We start from the raw sequence: 16,981 nt of genomic DNA on the forward strand, positions 1-16,981 counted from the left end.
CCCACGCGCGTGTACGCATTGAACCCCGTGATGCATCTATATACGAAACAGATAAATGCACGAAATACACGGTGGTAAACAGACCCCGAATGCGATGCGCACGGACGTTCGAGCGCGCAAAAAGCGCGATCGAGCGAGCGATCCGATCCGCGCGCGATCGCTCGCTCGATCGCGCGCGTCGCCACACGCCGACGACGCGCGCGCACTCGCGATGTTCAAGACGAAAGCCCCCGCGCCGAAGACGGCGGTGAAGAAATCCGCGCCGGCGAAGAAGGCGCCGGCGAAGAAGGCGCCGGCGAAGAAGGTCGCGGCGAAGAAGGCGCCCGTTCGCAAGGCGGGCGACGACGAGGTGCGACGCGAACGACGACGATCGCGACGACCGGGCGCGCGCGACGACGCGATGGCGCGCGCGACGACGCGATTGAATGGGAAGAATATTCGCGGCGCGCGTCGGGCGGGGACGGCGCGACGCGCGGCGGGAGGGGAGACGGGAAGGCGATGGATGCGCGGACGGGGACGATATCCTGGAGATATGGTTTGACGCGCGCGACGCGGGCGCGAGACGCGAGGGCGGCGCGCGGCGCGAGACGGTCGCGAACGATCGAGAGGGAGAGAAATCGTGGACGCGCGCGCGGTGCGGGACGGATCGGCGGGTCGACGCGCGCGGTGGGCGACGCGGGAGGGCGCGACGCGAAGACGACGAGACGACGCGAGACGGAGGACTGACGGCGAACGCTCGCGTTCTCGCGCGATAGCTCTGGCGTCCGGGTGCCGTGCGACCGGCGTGGTTGGATGGCTCTCTCCCGGGTGACCGTGGATTCGATCCGTTCAACTTGTCCAAGTGCGTGTGGCGACGTGACGCGATGCGACGCGAGCGCGCGAGACGCGTCGACGAATCGCAGACTGACGGCGTTTGTTTCGCAGGCCGATTGAATACGTTCAATTCGATCTTGACGCTCTCGATGGCTCCGCCGCGACGAACCCGGCGGGTCGGGTGATCGGTAAGCTCAAGAAGACCGACAACAAGCCGAAGGCGCGCGCGATCGTGCCGTACGACGAGTCCTTCGACATCATGCGCTTCCGCGAGTGCGAACTCTTGCACTCTCGCTGGGCCATGCTCGGCTTGGTCGGCGCCACCGCCGCGGAAGCCGCCACGGGTATCTCCTGGGCCGACGCCGGTAAGGTTGAACTTGAACAACCGCAATACCTCGGCTTCCCGCTCCCGGGCTTGTCCGTCGCCTCCTTGACGGCGATTGAAGTGCTCGCGATGGGTTACCTCGAAGTCGCCCGCTCGGCGGAGCTCGACCAAAACAAGCGCATGTACCCGGGCGGCGCGTTCGACCCGCTCGGCTACGTCGCCAACGCCGACGCCGAGGAGGAATTCCGCCTCAAGACGGCTGAACTCAAGCACGGTCGCTTGGCAATGGTGGGCATGTTGATCATCTCCATCGAAGCCGCGGCCGGCCACGGCGTGCTTCCGTAAGCGAGCGATGTGAGCTGTTGAACATCGAAGCGCGCGACGATTCAAATCCGCCGAAACTCGCGAGGGTCGACGCCGATCGCGACGCCGCGCGCGTCAATTAGCGAATCATCATCATTTACCTTAGCACCTTCGTCATGTATCGCAGGAAGACGCACGATTAATCGCTCGACGCTTTCGCTCGTCGCGCGCGCAAACCTCGTCGTCGCGCGAGCTAACCCTCGGCGCGCACGCCCCGCACACCCGCGCGACGCACCATGCTCGCGCGCGCGTGCGGCTTCCCCCGAGCGAGCGCGCGATTCTGTCACCGCGCGTCCGCGTCGTCCTCGCGCGCGTCGCGCGCGCGCGCGCGCGTCGGCGTCGCCGTTTCCGCGCGCGTCGTGGCGAACGACCGCGAACGACGCGCGTCTTTCGACGCCGATGACGCCTCGCGCGACGGCGCGCGCGCGACGCGACGGCGCTCGAACGAACGACCGCGACGACGCGCCGTCGCGCGCGCGGCGAGCGGGACGGACGACGAGCCACCGGCGCCGCTGTACGTCAAGATACCGCTGGGCTTCGCGTACGCGGCGCTCACGTACGCGGCGGCGTGCAACGCCTTCATGTGGACGCTCGATCTGAGCGCGCCGATCATCGAGGGACCGACGAGCTTGGTGGTTGGACGACTGTGCGTCGCCCTCGGGGCGACGCTGCTCGCGGGATTGAACTTTTGGCCGCAGGCGGAGAAACAGTTGGGACGGTGCGCGCGAACGTTCGCGTCGAAGGAATCGAGCGAACGATTAAAGGCGGACGCCGCGAAGTTCGCCGCCATGGTCGCGATGAAGATGGGGTTTGAGTTTTACGCGTATTGGAAGGCGCTGACGTCGTTCACGCCGTGCAGTCAATCGCTCGAGTTGCCGGCGTGGTACGGGTTGGCGTTCGTCGGGCACGCGACCTTCGTCGCCGCGAGCTCAAAGATTCTCGGCCCGGGCGGCGCGTCCACGGAGGACGTGCCGTTACAGATGCGCAAACTCATCGGCGGGTTCGATGTTTTGCTGGCGTTGGCGTGCGTGGGGACGAGTAAGCTCGCGATGGCTGGGTACGGCGTTCCGAGCGCGGCGCTCGGTTTCGTCTTCATGCTCGCCGCGACGTACTTTACGTTTGAAAACAAGCTCCCATCCAAAAAGACGCCGAGTTCCGGCGCCGCGGCGTGACGCCCTTCGCGAATCTATTCGCGCCTCGAACACGTAGCACACCATTGTTAGAACACCCGAGACGATCGTCTTCTCGCGCGTCTCGCCCGCGTCGCCGCACTCGCGCGCTCGCCCTCGCGTCGCCCCCATGCGCGTCCCCAGCGCCGCGAAAAACATTCGCAACGCCGCCGCCCGGCTTCTCAGCGCCGAACCACCGCCTTCGGTCGCGTCCTCGGTCGTCGATCCGTTCGCGCTCCCTCCCGTGGACGTCGCCTACGACGTCGAGAGCGCCGAGCGCGCGCTCGCCCTGCGCGGCTTCGCGCCCTCCGCGGCGCCCGGAGCGCCGCGTTTCATCGGTTTCGACGTCGAGACGAAGCCGAATTTCACGAAAAACGTCGCCAACGTCAACGCGCCGGCGCTGGTGCAGCTGGCGAACGAGCGCGGGTGCGTGCTGGTGCACCTGGCGAGCATGCGCGGGGAGACGCCGCCGACGCTGCGAGCGCTGTGCGAGGACGCGGGGTCGATATTCGTCGGGAACGGGGTGTGGTCGGACATGCGGGACGTCGACTGGGCGTTCGGGACGAAATCGCGAGGGTACGTCGACGTGGGGGTGATCGCGCAGACGTTTGGACACTCGAGACACGGGTTGAAGGCGATGAGCGCGAGATACGGATACGACGCCGAAAAGCCGAAATCCGTGCAGACGTCGAATTGGGAAAAAAGCCCCCTGGAGGCGAAGCAGATCGATTACGGGGCGAAGGACGCGGCGTTGGGGTTGTGGGTGCTGAAACAGTTGTACGCGGAGTACGCGGGAGGGGAGGTGTCGCTCGAGGATTGGGCGATGGCGTTTGGAAACGCGTCGCAGCCGAAGGAGGCGTTTCGGTCGGCGCGAGCGAACGCGAAGACGACGCCGGAGTGCGTGATGAAGGCGTTCGAGAGATTCGATCAGAAGAATCGAGAGTTGGTGAAAGAGGCGTGGTTGGTTCGTCAGATGAAAAAGGCCCAGCGCGTCGTGAAACAGATGGCGGAGGGCGCGTTGCATCCGGTGAGCGCGACGCACGCGTTGATGGATATTTTGCATGCGCCCAAGTCGAAGCGCAAAGTCGTCGAGTGGGTGGGAAGTGGTAGTAAAGGTGGCGGACTGTTCGAGATCGAGCTCAAACTGGGCTCGTCCGTGCGCGCGCGCGGTGAAGGGCGCACGGTGAAGGCGGCGAAATTCGAAGCCGCTCGAGGCGCGTTCGCCGCCTTAAAAGACGGGGACGCCGCCGACGCGACGATTTGGATCAAGCGCGAGTTAGAGCACGCTTGGTCGCAGTAGAAGTGTTGTAGTGGCATTTTGTACAAAACTATTGAAACTATTGGATGAACGCGTTACACCAGTGAGTTTCCATCCGGGCGACCGTACATCATCGGCGCGTTCGGCGTTTGGAACACGACGCCCGGATCCGACCGGGCGGTCGGCGGCGGACGCTGCGCTCGCTGCGCCGCCGCCACCGCGACGTCGGGCGCCCTCGTCTTTTCCGTGACCTCGTCGTAGATGGCGACAATTTCGGGCTTGGTGATCATGTTCTCGTCCTTGTCTCGGGCGTAGCAAATGAACACGGCGTCGATGCACGTCAAGAGGACGGAGAACAAAAATGACAAAATCACAATCGAAGAGACGCCCGCGCACGCGCCGACAATTGCACCGACGTTGTGAGCCAAATCATCGTCACCGGTTGATACTTGCACACCTACGTGCACGGAAATCCCCACGACGACGCCGTAGAAGATGGCGAAGAAGAGCGCGGTCATGTTCAAAATCATCTCCGGTAACCACCACACGCGCAGGGCGCTCAAAAAGTTATCCTTCAGCAATCGCGTGACTTCGCGACCGGATTCCAACAACGATTCACCCGTGATGGCGCACTGGATGGTCGCAAACTTGGTGATGGTTTCAATGATTTCGGCGATACAGTCCATGACGGCGGTGACGATGCACGCAAGAATAGCCATGAAGCCGCGCGATTCGCGTCGCAATCTTTCATTCAAGTTGCGCAAAATGGTCACACCTGTCAAAACTAACCCGCCGAACGCCAACGAGCCGAACGATGCGCCGAAGGCGTGGCCGATGAACTCGCGCGTCGTTCCCACGAACGCCGTCGTTCCCGCCGGGGCAAAGTACCAGCGCGAGATTGACCCGCCGATGACGAATGTGCGCATCTCCGCCGCGATCATGTGTGACCAGAGCCACACGAGCAAGGCGAAAACGACGTACGGGCCCACCCAGCTGTCGGTTTGCCATTCGCAACACGGAACGACTTCCTCGCCGTAGTAGCATTTCCCGCCAGTGTAGTGCTCGTAATCGCTCGGCGCGATCGAGCCGTTCATGTACGCCCCCCACACGCACGTGAAAAACATGATCGAGGACACGATGACGGCCAAACCGGCGAAGACGCTCGTGGTGATGAGATGAGGATTATCCTTCAACGCCGTCGACGCGGCGCCGAGAAGCTTCGCGACGAGCTCCACCCGGTCGCGCGTCGCGTGCATCCAATACGCGAAAAACGCAGCGAACAACGCGAACAGAATACACGGAAACGCCATCCTTTCAATCGCGAACGCGATCGACAACGCGAAGCAACTTCCGATTTTCACGTAAATCATCGACCACGTGGCGAATCGAGGGTGTCGCTTAAACGCCGTCAAAGCCAACGCTCCCATCGCGCACGCCCCGAGCATCGCCATCACGACGTACGGTCTCGCCTTCGTCAACGCCGTCGCCGCGTCTTCGTCCGCGCCGTCCTCCAACAGCGTCCTTCGTCGCGCGCCGACGCCGTTCGCCGCGTGACAACTCTCGTACTTGTTCAGCGTCTCCGCCTCCGTCAACACGTGCGCGTCCGCGGAGACGCGCGAGAGCGCCAAAAGTCCGCACAGGATCGTCACCGCGAGCGACGTCGCGAACGCGCGCTTGAACGCGACGTCGCGGTGCGGTCGCGCGGCGAGATTTCCGTCGTTTTCATTCGCGATTTCGTGACGTTCCGACGACGTAAAGAGCGCGCTGTCGTCGTCCTCGCGCGCGTGGTCGGCCATCGCCGCGTTCGACGTTCGCGGTTCGTTCGCCTCGCGCGCGGTCGCGACGAGGCGCGACGCGCGCGGTCGCGACGAGGCGCGAAGTGACGCGAGGGCACCAGATCCAGAGTCGCCGGCGCCGCGGGTGCCGAGTTTACGCAAACGCCGCGACGGCGCGTGGATTACAACGTCGGCGCCGAGGAGGAGCGCTTTTCTAAGAACGGCGCGGTTTCGCCGAGCGTCGCGCGACGCTCGGCGAGGTGCTCGCGGACGGTGATGTTGTCTAAAGCCTTGGCGTGATTGAAGGCGACGAAACCGGCGGTGGCGACGGCGTAGCCGACGATTTCGGTGACGCTCACCTCGTCGCCGTATAAGAACATGGCGGCGCCGATGACGGCAACGTTCTTCAATTGTGACATCGTCTTCACCATGAGCGATCCCGCGTGTTTGACGACGCCGAGGCAGACGTAATTGACGGCGAAGCCGAACGTCGCGCAAATAAAGAATAGGTACCAATACCGGGTAAACGTGGCGATATTTTCGGTGCGAAACAATTCCTCGCGCTCGAAAATCAAGCTCAACGCCATCAAAAACACTAACGTCGCCGGGGAGAAGTAATACATCCCGTTGAACAGCGAAAACTTTTTGTTGCTGATCAAGTATTGAATCCCGACGCTCCTAAACGCCTCGGCGATTTCCGCCGTCAGCATGCACGCCAAACCAAACATCGTCACGTGCGCCTCTCCCCACGCCGCGATGAAACATCCTATCATCACCACGCTCAACGTGGCGATGATTCTGCCGCTCCATCGGTCTAAACCGAACGCCACCAAAGTGAAATAGCACACCACCGGCGCGAACGCCTTGAGCATCTGAATAAACGACAGCGACAAATACGAATACGCCACGTTCGCCGCCGCGAGCGACAGCGCGGTGCAAAACCCGATCGGCAGTATGTTCGCCGTCCACTCCCTCGCGCTCAACCGGTGCGACATGCGCTTCGGGTCGAGTTTTATCGCCGCCGCCGCGACCCCCCAGCCGAACCAGCTCCCCAGCGAGCTCACGAACACCGGGCAGTTGAACGACGTCTCCGTGATCAGGTGCTTATTCGCCAGGATCAACACCGTGGCGACGAGCAGATACGCCACCGCGTACGCCATCGCGTACGCCGCGCCCTCCTCGCCGTACGTCGACAGTTCCATCGCTTCGTCGTGTCAACACCCTCAGCGCGTTCGCGCGTTCGCGCCGCGCGTCGATCGCCGACGATTCGCGCGATTCGCGCGATTCGCGATTCGCGATTCGCGTCGTCGCGTCGTCGCGTCGTCGCGTCGTCGCGTCGTCGCGACGCGCGCGCGAGTGTCGATTCGCGTCGCGTTTGACGCGCGCGTCGGTGCGCGCCGAACCGAATCGTCAGACATGCGCGCGACGCCCGCGATTCGCGCGCTCCCGTCGGCGTCGGCGCGCGCGTCGGCGAGCGCGTCGGCGCCTCGCGCGGTCGATCGCGCGCGACGCGCGGTTCGATCGACGGCGCGCGGCGCGAGAGACGGCGCGCGAGCGATGGCGGCGGCGACGCGCGTGTCGCGCGCGACGGCGCGAGAGAGCGCGAGAGGTGCGCGCGCGCTCGCGAGAGGGACGTGGGACGACGCGCGCGCGATTCGCGCGCTCGCGGGCGACGAACGGCGCGCGGGCGGCGCGGGGAGGGGGCGCGGGGTGGTGAGCGCGAGCGCGGCGAGCGGCGCGAGCGGCGCGAGCGAGCGAGAGGTGCGAGAAGGAGGGGGAGAGCGATCGCGCGCGAGATCTCGAACGCCGATGATGCTTAATACTGCGTTATCTTCCTTATTAGAGCGCCGCGACGGGTCTCTCGGGGCGCGGGCGCGGCGAAATCTGTGAGGCAACTCAACAACTACCTGAGGCGTTTGAGGTCGAGCGAGTTTTGATTTTAAGTTTTTTTTTGTGTTTTGGGCGGTCGAGAGGCGCGGACGAGGCGCGCGCGCGCTAGAGACTGACGATTCGCGTGCGTTTCTTGCGCAGATCGCTTCGGCGCAGACGGTGCACGCGAAGGTGCGGTGGGCGCTGAAGAATTTGGGATTCGAGACGCTGACGGAGATTCAAGCCGCCGCGGTGCCGGCGGCGGCGGAGAACAGCGACGTTGTCATCGCGGCGGAGACTGGGAGCGGTAAAACCTTGAGTTATTTGATTCCGATTTGGAGTAATCTCCTCGAGCGCGGCGTCGGAGGACGAGACGACGACGACGGCTCGCGCGAGACGGGGGCGTTGATTTTATGCCCGAACGCGACGCTGTGCGAACAAGTCGCGCGCGTCGCGAATTCGCTCGTCGACGAGGGCACGGGCGAACCGCTGTTGCGAACGTACGCGCTGACGCCGGAAACGGGAACGCCGTTTCACGCCCCGGACGTGTACGTCACCACGCCGGCGCGCGCGGTGGACGACTTGTTACGATTTCGCGAGGGCGCGTGGCGACGCGGCTCGTTCAGTCCGACGGCGCGCACGCTTCGGCACGTCGTCTTCGACGAGGCCGACATGTTGTTTTCGGGAGGGTACTTGAAACCGCTCCGCATGTGCTTCGACGTGCTGTATCGCGAAGAAAAGCTCGCGAGCGAGGGGTTTTACCTCCCGGGCACTGGGAACGAGGACGCCGCCGCGGAGTGGGACGGCGACGTCGATCGCGACGCGTCGTCGTTCGAGCGGGATTGGCGCAAAGACCACGACGGCCCGCGGAAGCGTGGACCAGCGCTCGGAGGCAAGGGTAAAGTTGGTTTAGGTGACGGTAGAGACTTTAGACGACAGTACATCTTCGCCGCGGCGACGGTGATGAGCAACGGGAAGAAGACGCCGGGGGCGATGATCAAGTACGGCTTCCCTGACGCCAAGTGGATCGAGGGACGACGATTACACCGCTCCGTGGAGAGCGTGAATCAGACGTGGGTGGAAGCGACTTTGGAAACGCGCGCCATGGCGCTCGCGGACGCCGTCGGATTGACGTCCGCCGGCGCTTCGGCGGAGAAGACTATGATTTTCGTCAACACCGCGGCGGCGGCGGATGAAATCGCTCGCGAGTTCAACGCGCTCGGCTTGCGCGCCGCCGCGTTCCACGCCGACATGGCTTCGCACGAACGCGCCATGCGCCTGAAAGATTTCGCCGACGGCGTCATCACGGCGTTGGTGTGCACGGACAGCGCGGCTCGAGGCGTGGACATTCCGGGCGTGACGCACGTCGTCCAAGCCGAATTCGCGGGCAACGCCGTCGATTATCTCCATCGCATCGGCCGCACCGCGCGCGCGGGCGCTACCGGTCGCGTCACAAACATATGTTTACCCGGAAGCGCCGATCTCGTACGCGCCGTGCGCGACGCCGAGGCGAACGGCGATCCCGTCGAGAGCGCGTTCAGCCGAAAGCGATCGTTTCGCAAAAAAACCAAAAAATACGGCCCGTCCAGAAAAGGCGTCGCCGATCTCTCCCTCAGGCGCGCCCGCGATCAACGTTCGTAATGATTGTACATTTTATTTTCCGACGCGCCGCCGACTGAAAACTCCTTGAACGCGCCGACCGCACACGCCCGCGCACCGCGCCGCGGAGATGCCCGCGCGCGCGCCGCGCCGCGCGATGGACGTCGACGCCCTCGACGTCGATCTGCGCGTGCCGGACGATCGCGAGGTGCGACGACGACGCGACGGGACGCGACGAAACGCGACGCGACAGCTCGAGACGAATTTGAATTCGAAATTGAAACGAACGACTGACGACGCGATGCGACGCCGACGACAGGGCCTGACGCGACGAGCGAAAGAATTGCGCGAGCTGCGAGCGACGCTGGCGCGGGAACTCGCGCGGCGACGGCGAGAGGCGTTCGGGGAGGATGACGAGACGGCGGCGCCGAGCGGCGCGAAGGAGGAGGAGGAGAACGACGACGACGACGACGTGAGAGGCGACGACGCGCGCGGTGAAGAATGCGTGTTCGAGGATGATGATGCGACGGTGCCGAACGCGCGATCGTTGTCGGATGGGGAGGAGTACGCGGCGGCGGTCGCGGCGGCGCTAGAACCGACGATTCCGCAGAGCGACGATTTCGCGGCGGCAGGCGACGATGGGGGCGACGATGGCGTCGACGCGCACGATGGGGGAGGGCGTTCGATACCCACGGTGCTCGATGAAGACGATGAGGCGTTGGCGACGCTGGAGGCGTTGGGCGTGGCGAGCGAGAGCGAGACGCGCGGGACGGATTCGAAGAGGAAACGCGGGAGGATCGAGGAGACGCCGATGGCGGTGGGCGCGGACGAGGGCGTCGATGCGCGCGATCGCGTCGCGGAAAGCCCGGGACGGGTGTTGCGATTCAGCGTCGGGGCGAGTTTGGGGTTGGATGATGACGATCTCATCGCCGCCGCGGAGGCGCGCGAACGCGCGGCGGCGACGCCCGCGAAGGACGCGTCGATGGCGTACGTGCGCGCCATGACGACTCGATTCGACGGTGGTGCGCCCGTTCGCGTCGTGTTTTCGGACACCATGCGCGGTGCGAACGCGGCTCAGCACTTGGTCGTCGTCGTGGAGACTTCGGGCGGCGCGTCGATGGACGCGTTGGTGTTTCGCGTCGACGTCGACGAGGCGACGTGCGTGGGCTCGTGTTCGCTGCACGAGACGCGCAGTTCGCCGAGTCAGCGTGCGACGCGCCGGCGTCCGTCCATCGGCGCCACCGCGAGCGCCGCATCGGCGCCGCCGAGCCCGGACGCCGTGCGCGTGAGTCCGAACGGGCGTTTCGTCTTCGCGGCGCACGCCGAAGACGGCGTGCGTTTGCTCGCCGTGCGCGACGGCGACGCACCCGCGTCGAAGAACACGTCGACGTCCAGTGACGTGGTGAAACATCTGGGGTGTGGGTTCAAAGTGACGCGCGTGGCGACGACGATGGGGGAGTCTGGATTTCTTCTCGCCGCCGCGGGCGAACCGGGACGATGCGTCGTGTGGTCCTGGTCGGTGAACGACGCTAACGACGACGAGTTCTTGCTCAAAGAACACGTGACTTGCGATGAGATGCCCGCGATGAACTATCGAGGCGTCGTGCCCAAGCCGGGCACTCCCACGAGTCTGCAGTGGCTCGACGTCGATCGCAATCCAAAAATCGTCGCCGTCGTCGACGAAGGTTTGACCTACGTGTGGAACGTCTTGGAGAAGGCGCGCGATCGCTCGTCGTACGCGATCGACCACGGCATTCGATCATTGATTCCGGTTCACTGCGAAGGCGTGCCATCGCGTGGCCCCGCCGAAGACGAGCCCTTGGCCGCAGTGGCGCTCGCGCGTCGCAAGCGCGCGCCGCTTTTGGATCTCGAGTCGAAAGACTCCTCCGACGACTCTCTGTCGAGCGAGCGCGGAGAATCGTGCGCGATCGGTGCCGCACTCATTCGTGTTCACGGTTTATCCATCGGCGAGTCGTTATTCGCCTCGGAGTCGTCCACGGCGGTATCGTTGGCGTGCGCGGGCGAAGACGCGTGCTTCGGCGCGCGAGACGGCGCGTTCGTCGCCTGGAACATAGCCACCGGCGAGTGCGCGCTCAAGGTGCTGCTCGCCGTACCGGCAAGTGGTGAACTCACCGACGACCAGGACCTCGCCGTGCGCTCGGTGGCGTGCGCTGAGAGGCACGTCGCCGCGTGTTGCGGCGACGGCGTCTTCGTCTTCGCCAAATCCGCGCCGCGCGCGAGCTAACGCTCGAGCCGACGCGCGCGAGTCGTTCGCGCGCGAATCGATCGATCGGCACCGCGTCGCCGTTTCCGCCGCCGCGATGGCGCAGCTCGTTGTATCTACAGATTTCGATAGAATTACACGCGGTTCCTCGTTTCTCCGCTCGCTCGCCAGCCTACCACACCGGCCGTCTCCCCGGCACGTCGTCCCCCGTCTGATTCGCGTCCGCGTACGCCAACTGCGACTTCTCCCTCAGCCAATACCGATCGCTCTTCGTCGGCTGATCCCAATTATCCTTCCTGCGCGCGAATCCCGAGCCGCGATCCCTCTCGTCAGTCGCCGTCCGCGCCGTCGTCGCCGCAAACCCTCGCGTCGTCGTCGCCGCGCCGCGATCCCGCCGCGTCGTCCGCCGCGCGCTCGCCGCCACGGCGAGTCCGCGCGCGCTCGCCGCGCGCGACCGCGTCGCGATCCGGAATCCCCGTCGACGCGCCGCCTCGGCGTCTCGCGCGCGCGCGCCGTCGTTCGCGCGCCGCGCGATCGTCATCGTCTTCATCGCGCGTCGGCGTCGTCTTCATCGCGCGCGTCGCGTCGCGCGCACGCACAGCGTCGCGCACTTCGCGCTCGTCTTCTCGAGGTGCTTCTCGAGCGCGCGCTGCCGCTCGACGCCGTCGTCGATGCCGCTCGCGATGAATCGCGTGAGAAATCCCATGGCGCGTCGGTCTGTGACGGCACAGCGTCGCGCGATGCTCGACGAGGCGCGCGACGCGCGCGCGAGCGTCGACGCGCGCGTTCGCGCGTGCGCGGCGACGCTCGAGCGGTGCGCGCGCGGCGACGACGAGAGCGACGCGCGATGGCGCGCGCGGTGTCGAGACATTTGTGAAAAAATGACGCGCGCGTGCGCGCCGACGACGCGCGACGACGGCGAGTGCCGCGCGAGGATGCTCGAGTGCGCGTTCGCGGCGTGCGCGGCGACGGGAGGGCGGTGCGAGCGCGGGCGCGCGGCGGTGGAGGCGTTGGCGGCGGCGGCGCGCGGGGACGGCGAACGCGCGAGCGACGCGCTGGACGCGCTGTCGAGGACGACGATCGGAGCGTGGGACGAGGCGAGCGATGCGATGGTGCGTCGAAGCGTCGCGGACGCGGCGTTCGGGGCGATGGAGACGGCGATCGGGGCGGGCGGGAGGACGTGGGCGCGGGCGACGAGCGCGCTGTGTCGAACGGCGGCGCGGTTGGACGCGCGCGATACGGAGGATGGGAAACGGTACCTCGACGAATCGTTGCGGCTGCTCGAGACGAGGGAGAGCGAGCGCGGGAGTGGGGACGCGGACGCGCGCGCGAGAGCGGCGATGTGCGCGCGATTGAGCGGCGCGCGGGTGTTGGGATCGATGGGCTCGGCGGCGAAGGAGAGCGCGAGAGGCGCGTTCGACGAGACGGGCGCGCTTCGAGGCGAGTTCTTCGCGCGCGCCGTTCCCGCGCTGTTGGAACATTCGTATAAAGATAAAGCGGGAAGCGTGCGGCGGGCGTGCGCGGAGGCGCTCGGGCGCGTGGGAGGGTTGAAGACGACGGACGTTCGCCAGCTCGGACGCGCGTTGGGCGATAAGCGCGACGACGTGCGAACGGCGGCGACGCGGTCAGTCGGCGCGCAGGGTGGAGTGGCGAAGTTTTTAGTGCCCAAACTCGTCGAGAACGCGAGGCGCGATGATCCAGAGTTGCGTCAAACCACGTGCGAGGCGCTGGAGAGCGTGTGGAAAGGACGCCAAGGCGATCCCGCGCAAGACGGTTCGGAGGACGTTCTTTTGTTTCAAACCGCGGAGTGTATGGGCGAACTCACGAATGATGCAGACGCTGGCGTGCGCGCGGCGGCGACGAGGTGCTTAGGTCACCTTCGAGGCGCCGCGGCGGCGAAAGTGAGCTTGATTAACAAGCGCGTAGACGATAGCGATGAAGGCGTGCGAGACGCCGCGGCGGAGACTTTAATCAAGCTCGGATTCATCAATCCGAGCACGGGCACGCTACGAAACAAGGGCAACTACCGCACGTCAAAGTTTTCGGCGAATAAAAACTTATTCGCCGTCCTGACTGGCAAGCAAGATTCCCTCGCGACGACGTCGCGCGTCAACGTTCCCGCGGGAGCCATCGTGCGCGTGTGGTGGCCTCTGGATGAGTGCTACTACGAAGCAAAGGTCAAGGGATACGACAAGTCAACGCGCAAGTACAGGCTTCTATACCTAGACGACAACGTAGAAGAAGAGGTGAACTTTAGGAAGGAAAAGGTTGACTTGAAGCACAAGCCGACGAAGAACGCCAGGGCGACGTGGATCCCGTGCGGCGCGGTGCAGCGCAAGCCAAAGTCGAAGGACAAGGATCAACCAAAACACAAAATAGCGCGAAAGCGATCGTCGGCGACGAGCGCGTGGGTGGATTACGACGCCGAAGAGCAAAAACGGATCGGTCGCGAAGCGCTCGTCGGTCGTCGAATGAAAGTTTGGTGGCCAGACGACAAGGCGTGGTACGCCGGCGAGATTCGTCGCTTCAGCGCCGACACGGGCAAGTATACGGTGTTTTACTTCGAGGACGGCGAAGAGGAAGATTTAGATTTCGACAAAGAAGAGCGCGCGCCAAAGATTTACGAACCTGTTCAAGACGAATCCGCGACGCCTACGATTCACGGTTTGGAACCGCGGCGACTGCCCGTTCGCTCTGGCGAAAAGGACGCGCTGTACGAACCGGGATGTTTCCGCGGGAGCGAGTGCTGCAGCTTCGTGAACGAAGAGGGCGAGAAAACAACAATGTTGTGCTCGGACTTTGACAAAATGTACGGCGGCGGAAGTCGCTGGCGACGTTCCATCGTCGTGACTTCCGAAACCGGCGCCGAGCCGATTGACACCTTCTTCCGCGTCAACGGCGAGCGCTGGGGGAACGCCGTCTTAGGTTATGAGTTCGATATGGACGTCGCCGTCGACATGCGAGACTTTCCCGTCGATCGACAGCCCGTCGAACCGTCTTGGCAACGCGTGAAAATCATCTCGTACAACCCGACGAGCGGCGAGCACCAATGCGTCGACATCAAGGACGACGGCGAGCCCGATCCCAGTCGCGCCGTGTGGCTTCCGCTCTGCATGCAACGCACGCGCGCGCGCGCCGCCGCCGACGACGACGACGGTGAAGATTCGATTTCTGACATCATTAGTTCATAGAATTTTGTAACTCTGCGCCTCCCGCGAGCGCGTCGCCCGCACTCACCGACGCGACGTCTTGAAACCGCGACGCCGCGCGCGCAAAGCTCAACGAAAACGCATCCGCGCCATCGGCGTCGCGTTTTTGGTCGTTCTCGCCGCGCGCGCGCCGCATTCCCTCGCGCCGTCGCGTCATGCACAAAACCTGCGCCTTCCAACGAACGCTCGCGCGCGGCGTCCTCACGGCGCGCGCGCCGCGAACGAGCGCGGACGCACCGCGCTCGAGTCGTAGAATCACCGCGCACGCGCAGACGCGCCGCGAGTCCCATCGGAAAGTCGATGGGAACGGTGGCAAGGATTACGCGCAAGTCCGGCACCAACCAGATCCGAGCGCGCATCCGACGCACTTGATTCCGGATGATTTACGCGCGCCCGACGTCGACGACGCGCGGAAAAAGAAACCAGTGGCGATTGTTTTGGCGTACGTCGGGCAAGGGTACAAAGGGAACACGCACAACGCGCAGGCGCCGCGAGGGACGACGGTGGACGACGTCGTCGAGGACGCGCTCTTCGCGTGGGGCGGGATTTTAATGCCAAATTATCGCAGTCGCGGGTTGCAGCGGTTGAAGTGGAGTCGGAGCAGTCGCACGGATAAAGGAGTGAGTTCGTTGTGCACGGTGGTGAGTTTGCGGGCGGAGATCGATCCGGAGGTGTGGACGAAGGACGTCGAGGCGAGGGAGACGGCGAGAGAAATCACGAAACATTTGCCAGAAGACGTGGAGTGTTTCGCGGTGTACAACACGCCGAAATCGTTTCAAGCGCGAAGAGAGTGCATCATGCGCACGTACGAGTACTTGCTTCCGGCGCGGGTGTTAGATTTAGAGCGCGGTGTGCTCGATGCGAGCGATGCCGAGCGATTGGAACTGTTTTCAAAGGCGCTCGCGGCGTTCGTCGGCGCGCACCCGTTTCACAATTATACGAAACGGAAGCAGTACACGCGAGAGGCGATAGGAAAGTACAGCGCGAAACGGCGAGACGCGCGCGGTAAGTTGGCATGGAAAGGGCAAGAGGGTGCGGTCATGGACGATGGATCGGACGAAGACGTGGAAGGGGAGCACGGCGAGGAGGACGAGGAGGAGAACGTCGTCGCGTCGACGTCCGCCGCCGAACACGACGACGGGTTTCCAAAACACGTCGGTGAACGCAGGCGAGGCACGTATTGGTTGTACGAAAGCGACCCGAACGACAAAATCGGCCCGTCGCACTTTCGAAGGATTCACAACTTTACCGCGGGCGCGGATGTCGAGCGTATGGAAATCACGAACGACGACGGATCGAAGACGACGAGCGAACCGTTTATTCGCGTCTCCGTTCGAGGGGAGTCGTTCATGCTGTACCAGATTCGCAAAATGATCGCCAGCGCCGTGGCGGTGAGTCTCGGTCATTGTCCACTCGAGTTCCTTCCCGCGTCGCTCTCTCGACCGTGCCGCGCGGCGATGCCGCTCGCGCCCGCGTCCACGCTCTACCTCTACGACGTCGAATTCATGAAGTTTCGCGTCAATCACGACCCGTCGCAGCCGAACCGTTTAGAACGGCTCGAGCCGTCCGAGAGCGTGCGCGCGGACTTGGCGCGTTTCCAACGCGAAAAGCTCGAGCCCGCGCTCGCGCCCGCGCTGCTGAACGACGAATGGGACGACTTTAAGGAAAACTTGAAGCAAGGCAACGTCACGCCCGAGCTCTCGCGCGACATCTTAGCCGCGTACGAGACGTACAAGGCGAACAGAGACGAGGCGCGCGCGTTACAGGACGCCGAAGAAGCCGCGGCGGCGGCGGCGGCGGCGGCGGCGGCGGCGGATTCGCCATGATAAAAGCGGCGCGCGCGGTACACATTAATATTTCAACATCGCTCTCTAGCCGTCGACGAAGCGACGAAGCGACCGACTCCTCGACATCGCTCTACTGCAACACCGAGTCCAGCGAGTGATTACCCGTGACGACGACCCACAGCGCCCCCAGCGCCGCGCTCACGATGATCGCGTCGAGCCACAGCGGCACCTCTTGCCGAAGCGCCGTCGTCACCAGACGATACGCCACCAGCGGCGAAGCCAAATCCACCGCCAAATCCGGCGTCTGATACGCGTAATCCTCCTCCGCGAACGACGGCGCGCCCGCGAATCCATCGCCGCCGCCCACCGCGAACGATGCCGCGCCCGCGACGTCCGCGTGCGCCAGCGCGAGCGTCGCGAGCGCGCACGCGCGCGTCACCGCGCGAATCTTCATCTTCACCGCCGCGTCCCGGTCGCCGTCGGGCGCCGCGCGCGCGCGCGTCGCGCGCCGACGACGCGCGCGCGTCGTCCGGCGCGCGCCGACCGACGCGCGCGCGTCCGCGCGGCGCGCGGCGAGCGCCATCGCGTCG

At 64.7% G+C, this 16,981-nt stretch overlaps 11 protein-coding genes across 11 annotated transcripts; 7 read left to right on the forward strand and 4 right to left on the reverse strand.

Annotated features, from left to right (window-relative positions):
- Window positions 1–188: 188 nt before the first annotated feature.
- lhcb4 (possibly CP29, chlorophyll a/b binding) lies at window positions 189–1,644 on the forward strand. Its single transcript, XM_001421606.1, has 3 exons — window positions 189–349; window positions 756–841; window positions 925–1,644. The coding sequence occupies exons 1-3, from the start codon at window positions 212–214 to the stop codon at window positions 1,481–1,483; spliced, it is 783 nt and encodes a 260-aa protein (XP_001421643.1). The 5' UTR covers window positions 189–211; the 3' UTR covers window positions 1,484–1,644.
- A 438-nt stretch (window positions 1,645–2,082) lies between these two features.
- Window positions 2,083–2,673, forward strand: OSTLU_18400 (predicted protein; the record flags this gene model as incomplete). Its single annotated transcript, XM_001421607.1, has 1 exon — window positions 2,083–2,673. One exon carries the CDS (start codon window positions 2,083–2,085, stop codon window positions 2,671–2,673), a length of 591 nt encoding a protein of 196 aa, XP_001421644.1.
- A 127-nt stretch (window positions 2,674–2,800) lies between these two features.
- OSTLU_27893 (predicted protein) lies at window positions 2,801–3,970 on the forward strand (the record flags this gene model as incomplete). The annotated part of the gene is made up of 1 exon (XM_001421608.1): window positions 2,801–3,970. One exon carries the CDS (start codon window positions 2,801–2,803, stop codon window positions 3,968–3,970), a length of 1,170 nt encoding a protein of 389 aa, XP_001421645.1.
- A 25-nt stretch (window positions 3,971–3,995) lies between these two features.
- OSTLU_27894 (predicted protein) lies at window positions 3,996–5,797 on the reverse strand. Its single transcript, XM_001421751.1, has one exon. The coding sequence runs from the start codon at window positions 5,722–5,724 to the stop codon at window positions 4,024–4,026; it is 1,701 nt and encodes a 566-aa protein (XP_001421788.1). The 5' UTR covers window positions 5,725–5,797; the 3' UTR covers window positions 3,996–4,023.
- A 196-nt stretch (window positions 5,798–5,993) lies between these two features.
- On the reverse strand, window positions 5,994–6,857 carry OSTLU_4851 (DMT family transporter: phosphate/phosphoenolpyruvate; the record flags this gene model as incomplete). Its single annotated transcript, XM_001421752.1, has 1 exon — window positions 5,994–6,857. A coding segment is annotated over one exon (864 nt), but the record flags the coding sequence as incomplete, so codon positions are not given.
- A 403-nt stretch (window positions 6,858–7,260) lies between these two features.
- OSTLU_27896 (predicted protein) lies at window positions 7,261–9,213 on the forward strand (the record flags this gene model as incomplete). Its single annotated transcript, XM_001421609.1, has 2 exons — window positions 7,261–7,464; window positions 7,735–9,213. 2 exons carry the CDS (start codon window positions 7,261–7,263, stop codon window positions 9,211–9,213), a joined length of 1,683 nt encoding a protein of 560 aa, XP_001421646.1.
- A 1,408-nt stretch (window positions 9,214–10,621) lies between these two features.
- On the forward strand, window positions 10,622–11,416 carry OSTLU_27897 (predicted protein; the record flags this gene model as incomplete). Its single annotated transcript, XM_001421610.1, has 1 exon — window positions 10,622–11,416. The coding sequence occupies one exon, from the start codon at window positions 10,622–10,624 to the stop codon at window positions 11,414–11,416; it is 795 nt and encodes a 264-aa protein (XP_001421647.1).
- A 151-nt stretch (window positions 11,417–11,567) lies between these two features.
- On the reverse strand, window positions 11,568–12,101 carry OSTLU_27898 (predicted protein; the record flags this gene model as incomplete). The annotated part of the gene is made up of 2 exons (XM_001421753.1): window positions 11,568–11,691; window positions 11,995–12,101. The coding sequence occupies 2 exons, from the start codon at window positions 12,099–12,101 to the stop codon at window positions 11,568–11,570; spliced, it is 231 nt and encodes a 76-aa protein (XP_001421790.1).
- A 442-nt stretch (window positions 12,102–12,543) lies between these two features.
- Window positions 12,544–14,586, forward strand: OSTLU_93816 (predicted protein; the record flags this gene model as incomplete). Its single annotated transcript, XM_001421611.1, has 1 exon — window positions 12,544–14,586. One exon carries the CDS (start codon window positions 12,544–12,546, stop codon window positions 14,584–14,586), a length of 2,043 nt encoding a protein of 680 aa, XP_001421648.1.
- A 173-nt stretch (window positions 14,587–14,759) lies between these two features.
- OSTLU_27900 (predicted protein) lies at window positions 14,760–16,430 on the forward strand (the record flags this gene model as incomplete). Its single annotated transcript, XM_001421612.1, has 1 exon — window positions 14,760–16,430. One exon carries the CDS (start codon window positions 14,760–14,762, stop codon window positions 16,428–16,430), a length of 1,671 nt encoding a protein of 556 aa, XP_001421649.1.
- Window positions 16,431–16,521: 91 nt separating this feature from the next.
- Window positions 16,522–16,845, reverse strand: OSTLU_27901 (predicted protein; the record flags this gene model as incomplete). The annotated part of the gene is made up of 1 exon (XM_001421754.1): window positions 16,522–16,845. One exon carries the CDS (start codon window positions 16,843–16,845, stop codon window positions 16,522–16,524), a length of 324 nt encoding a protein of 107 aa, XP_001421791.1.
- Window positions 16,846–16,981: the final 136 nt, after the last annotated feature.

This window comes from Ostreococcus lucimarinus, chromosome 15 (assembly GCF_000092065.1).
Source record: "Ostreococcus lucimarinus CCE9901 chromosome 15, complete sequence".
Lineage (NCBI taxonomy): Eukaryota > Viridiplantae > Chlorophyta > Mamiellophyceae > Mamiellales > Bathycoccaceae > Ostreococcus > Ostreococcus sp. 'lucimarinus'.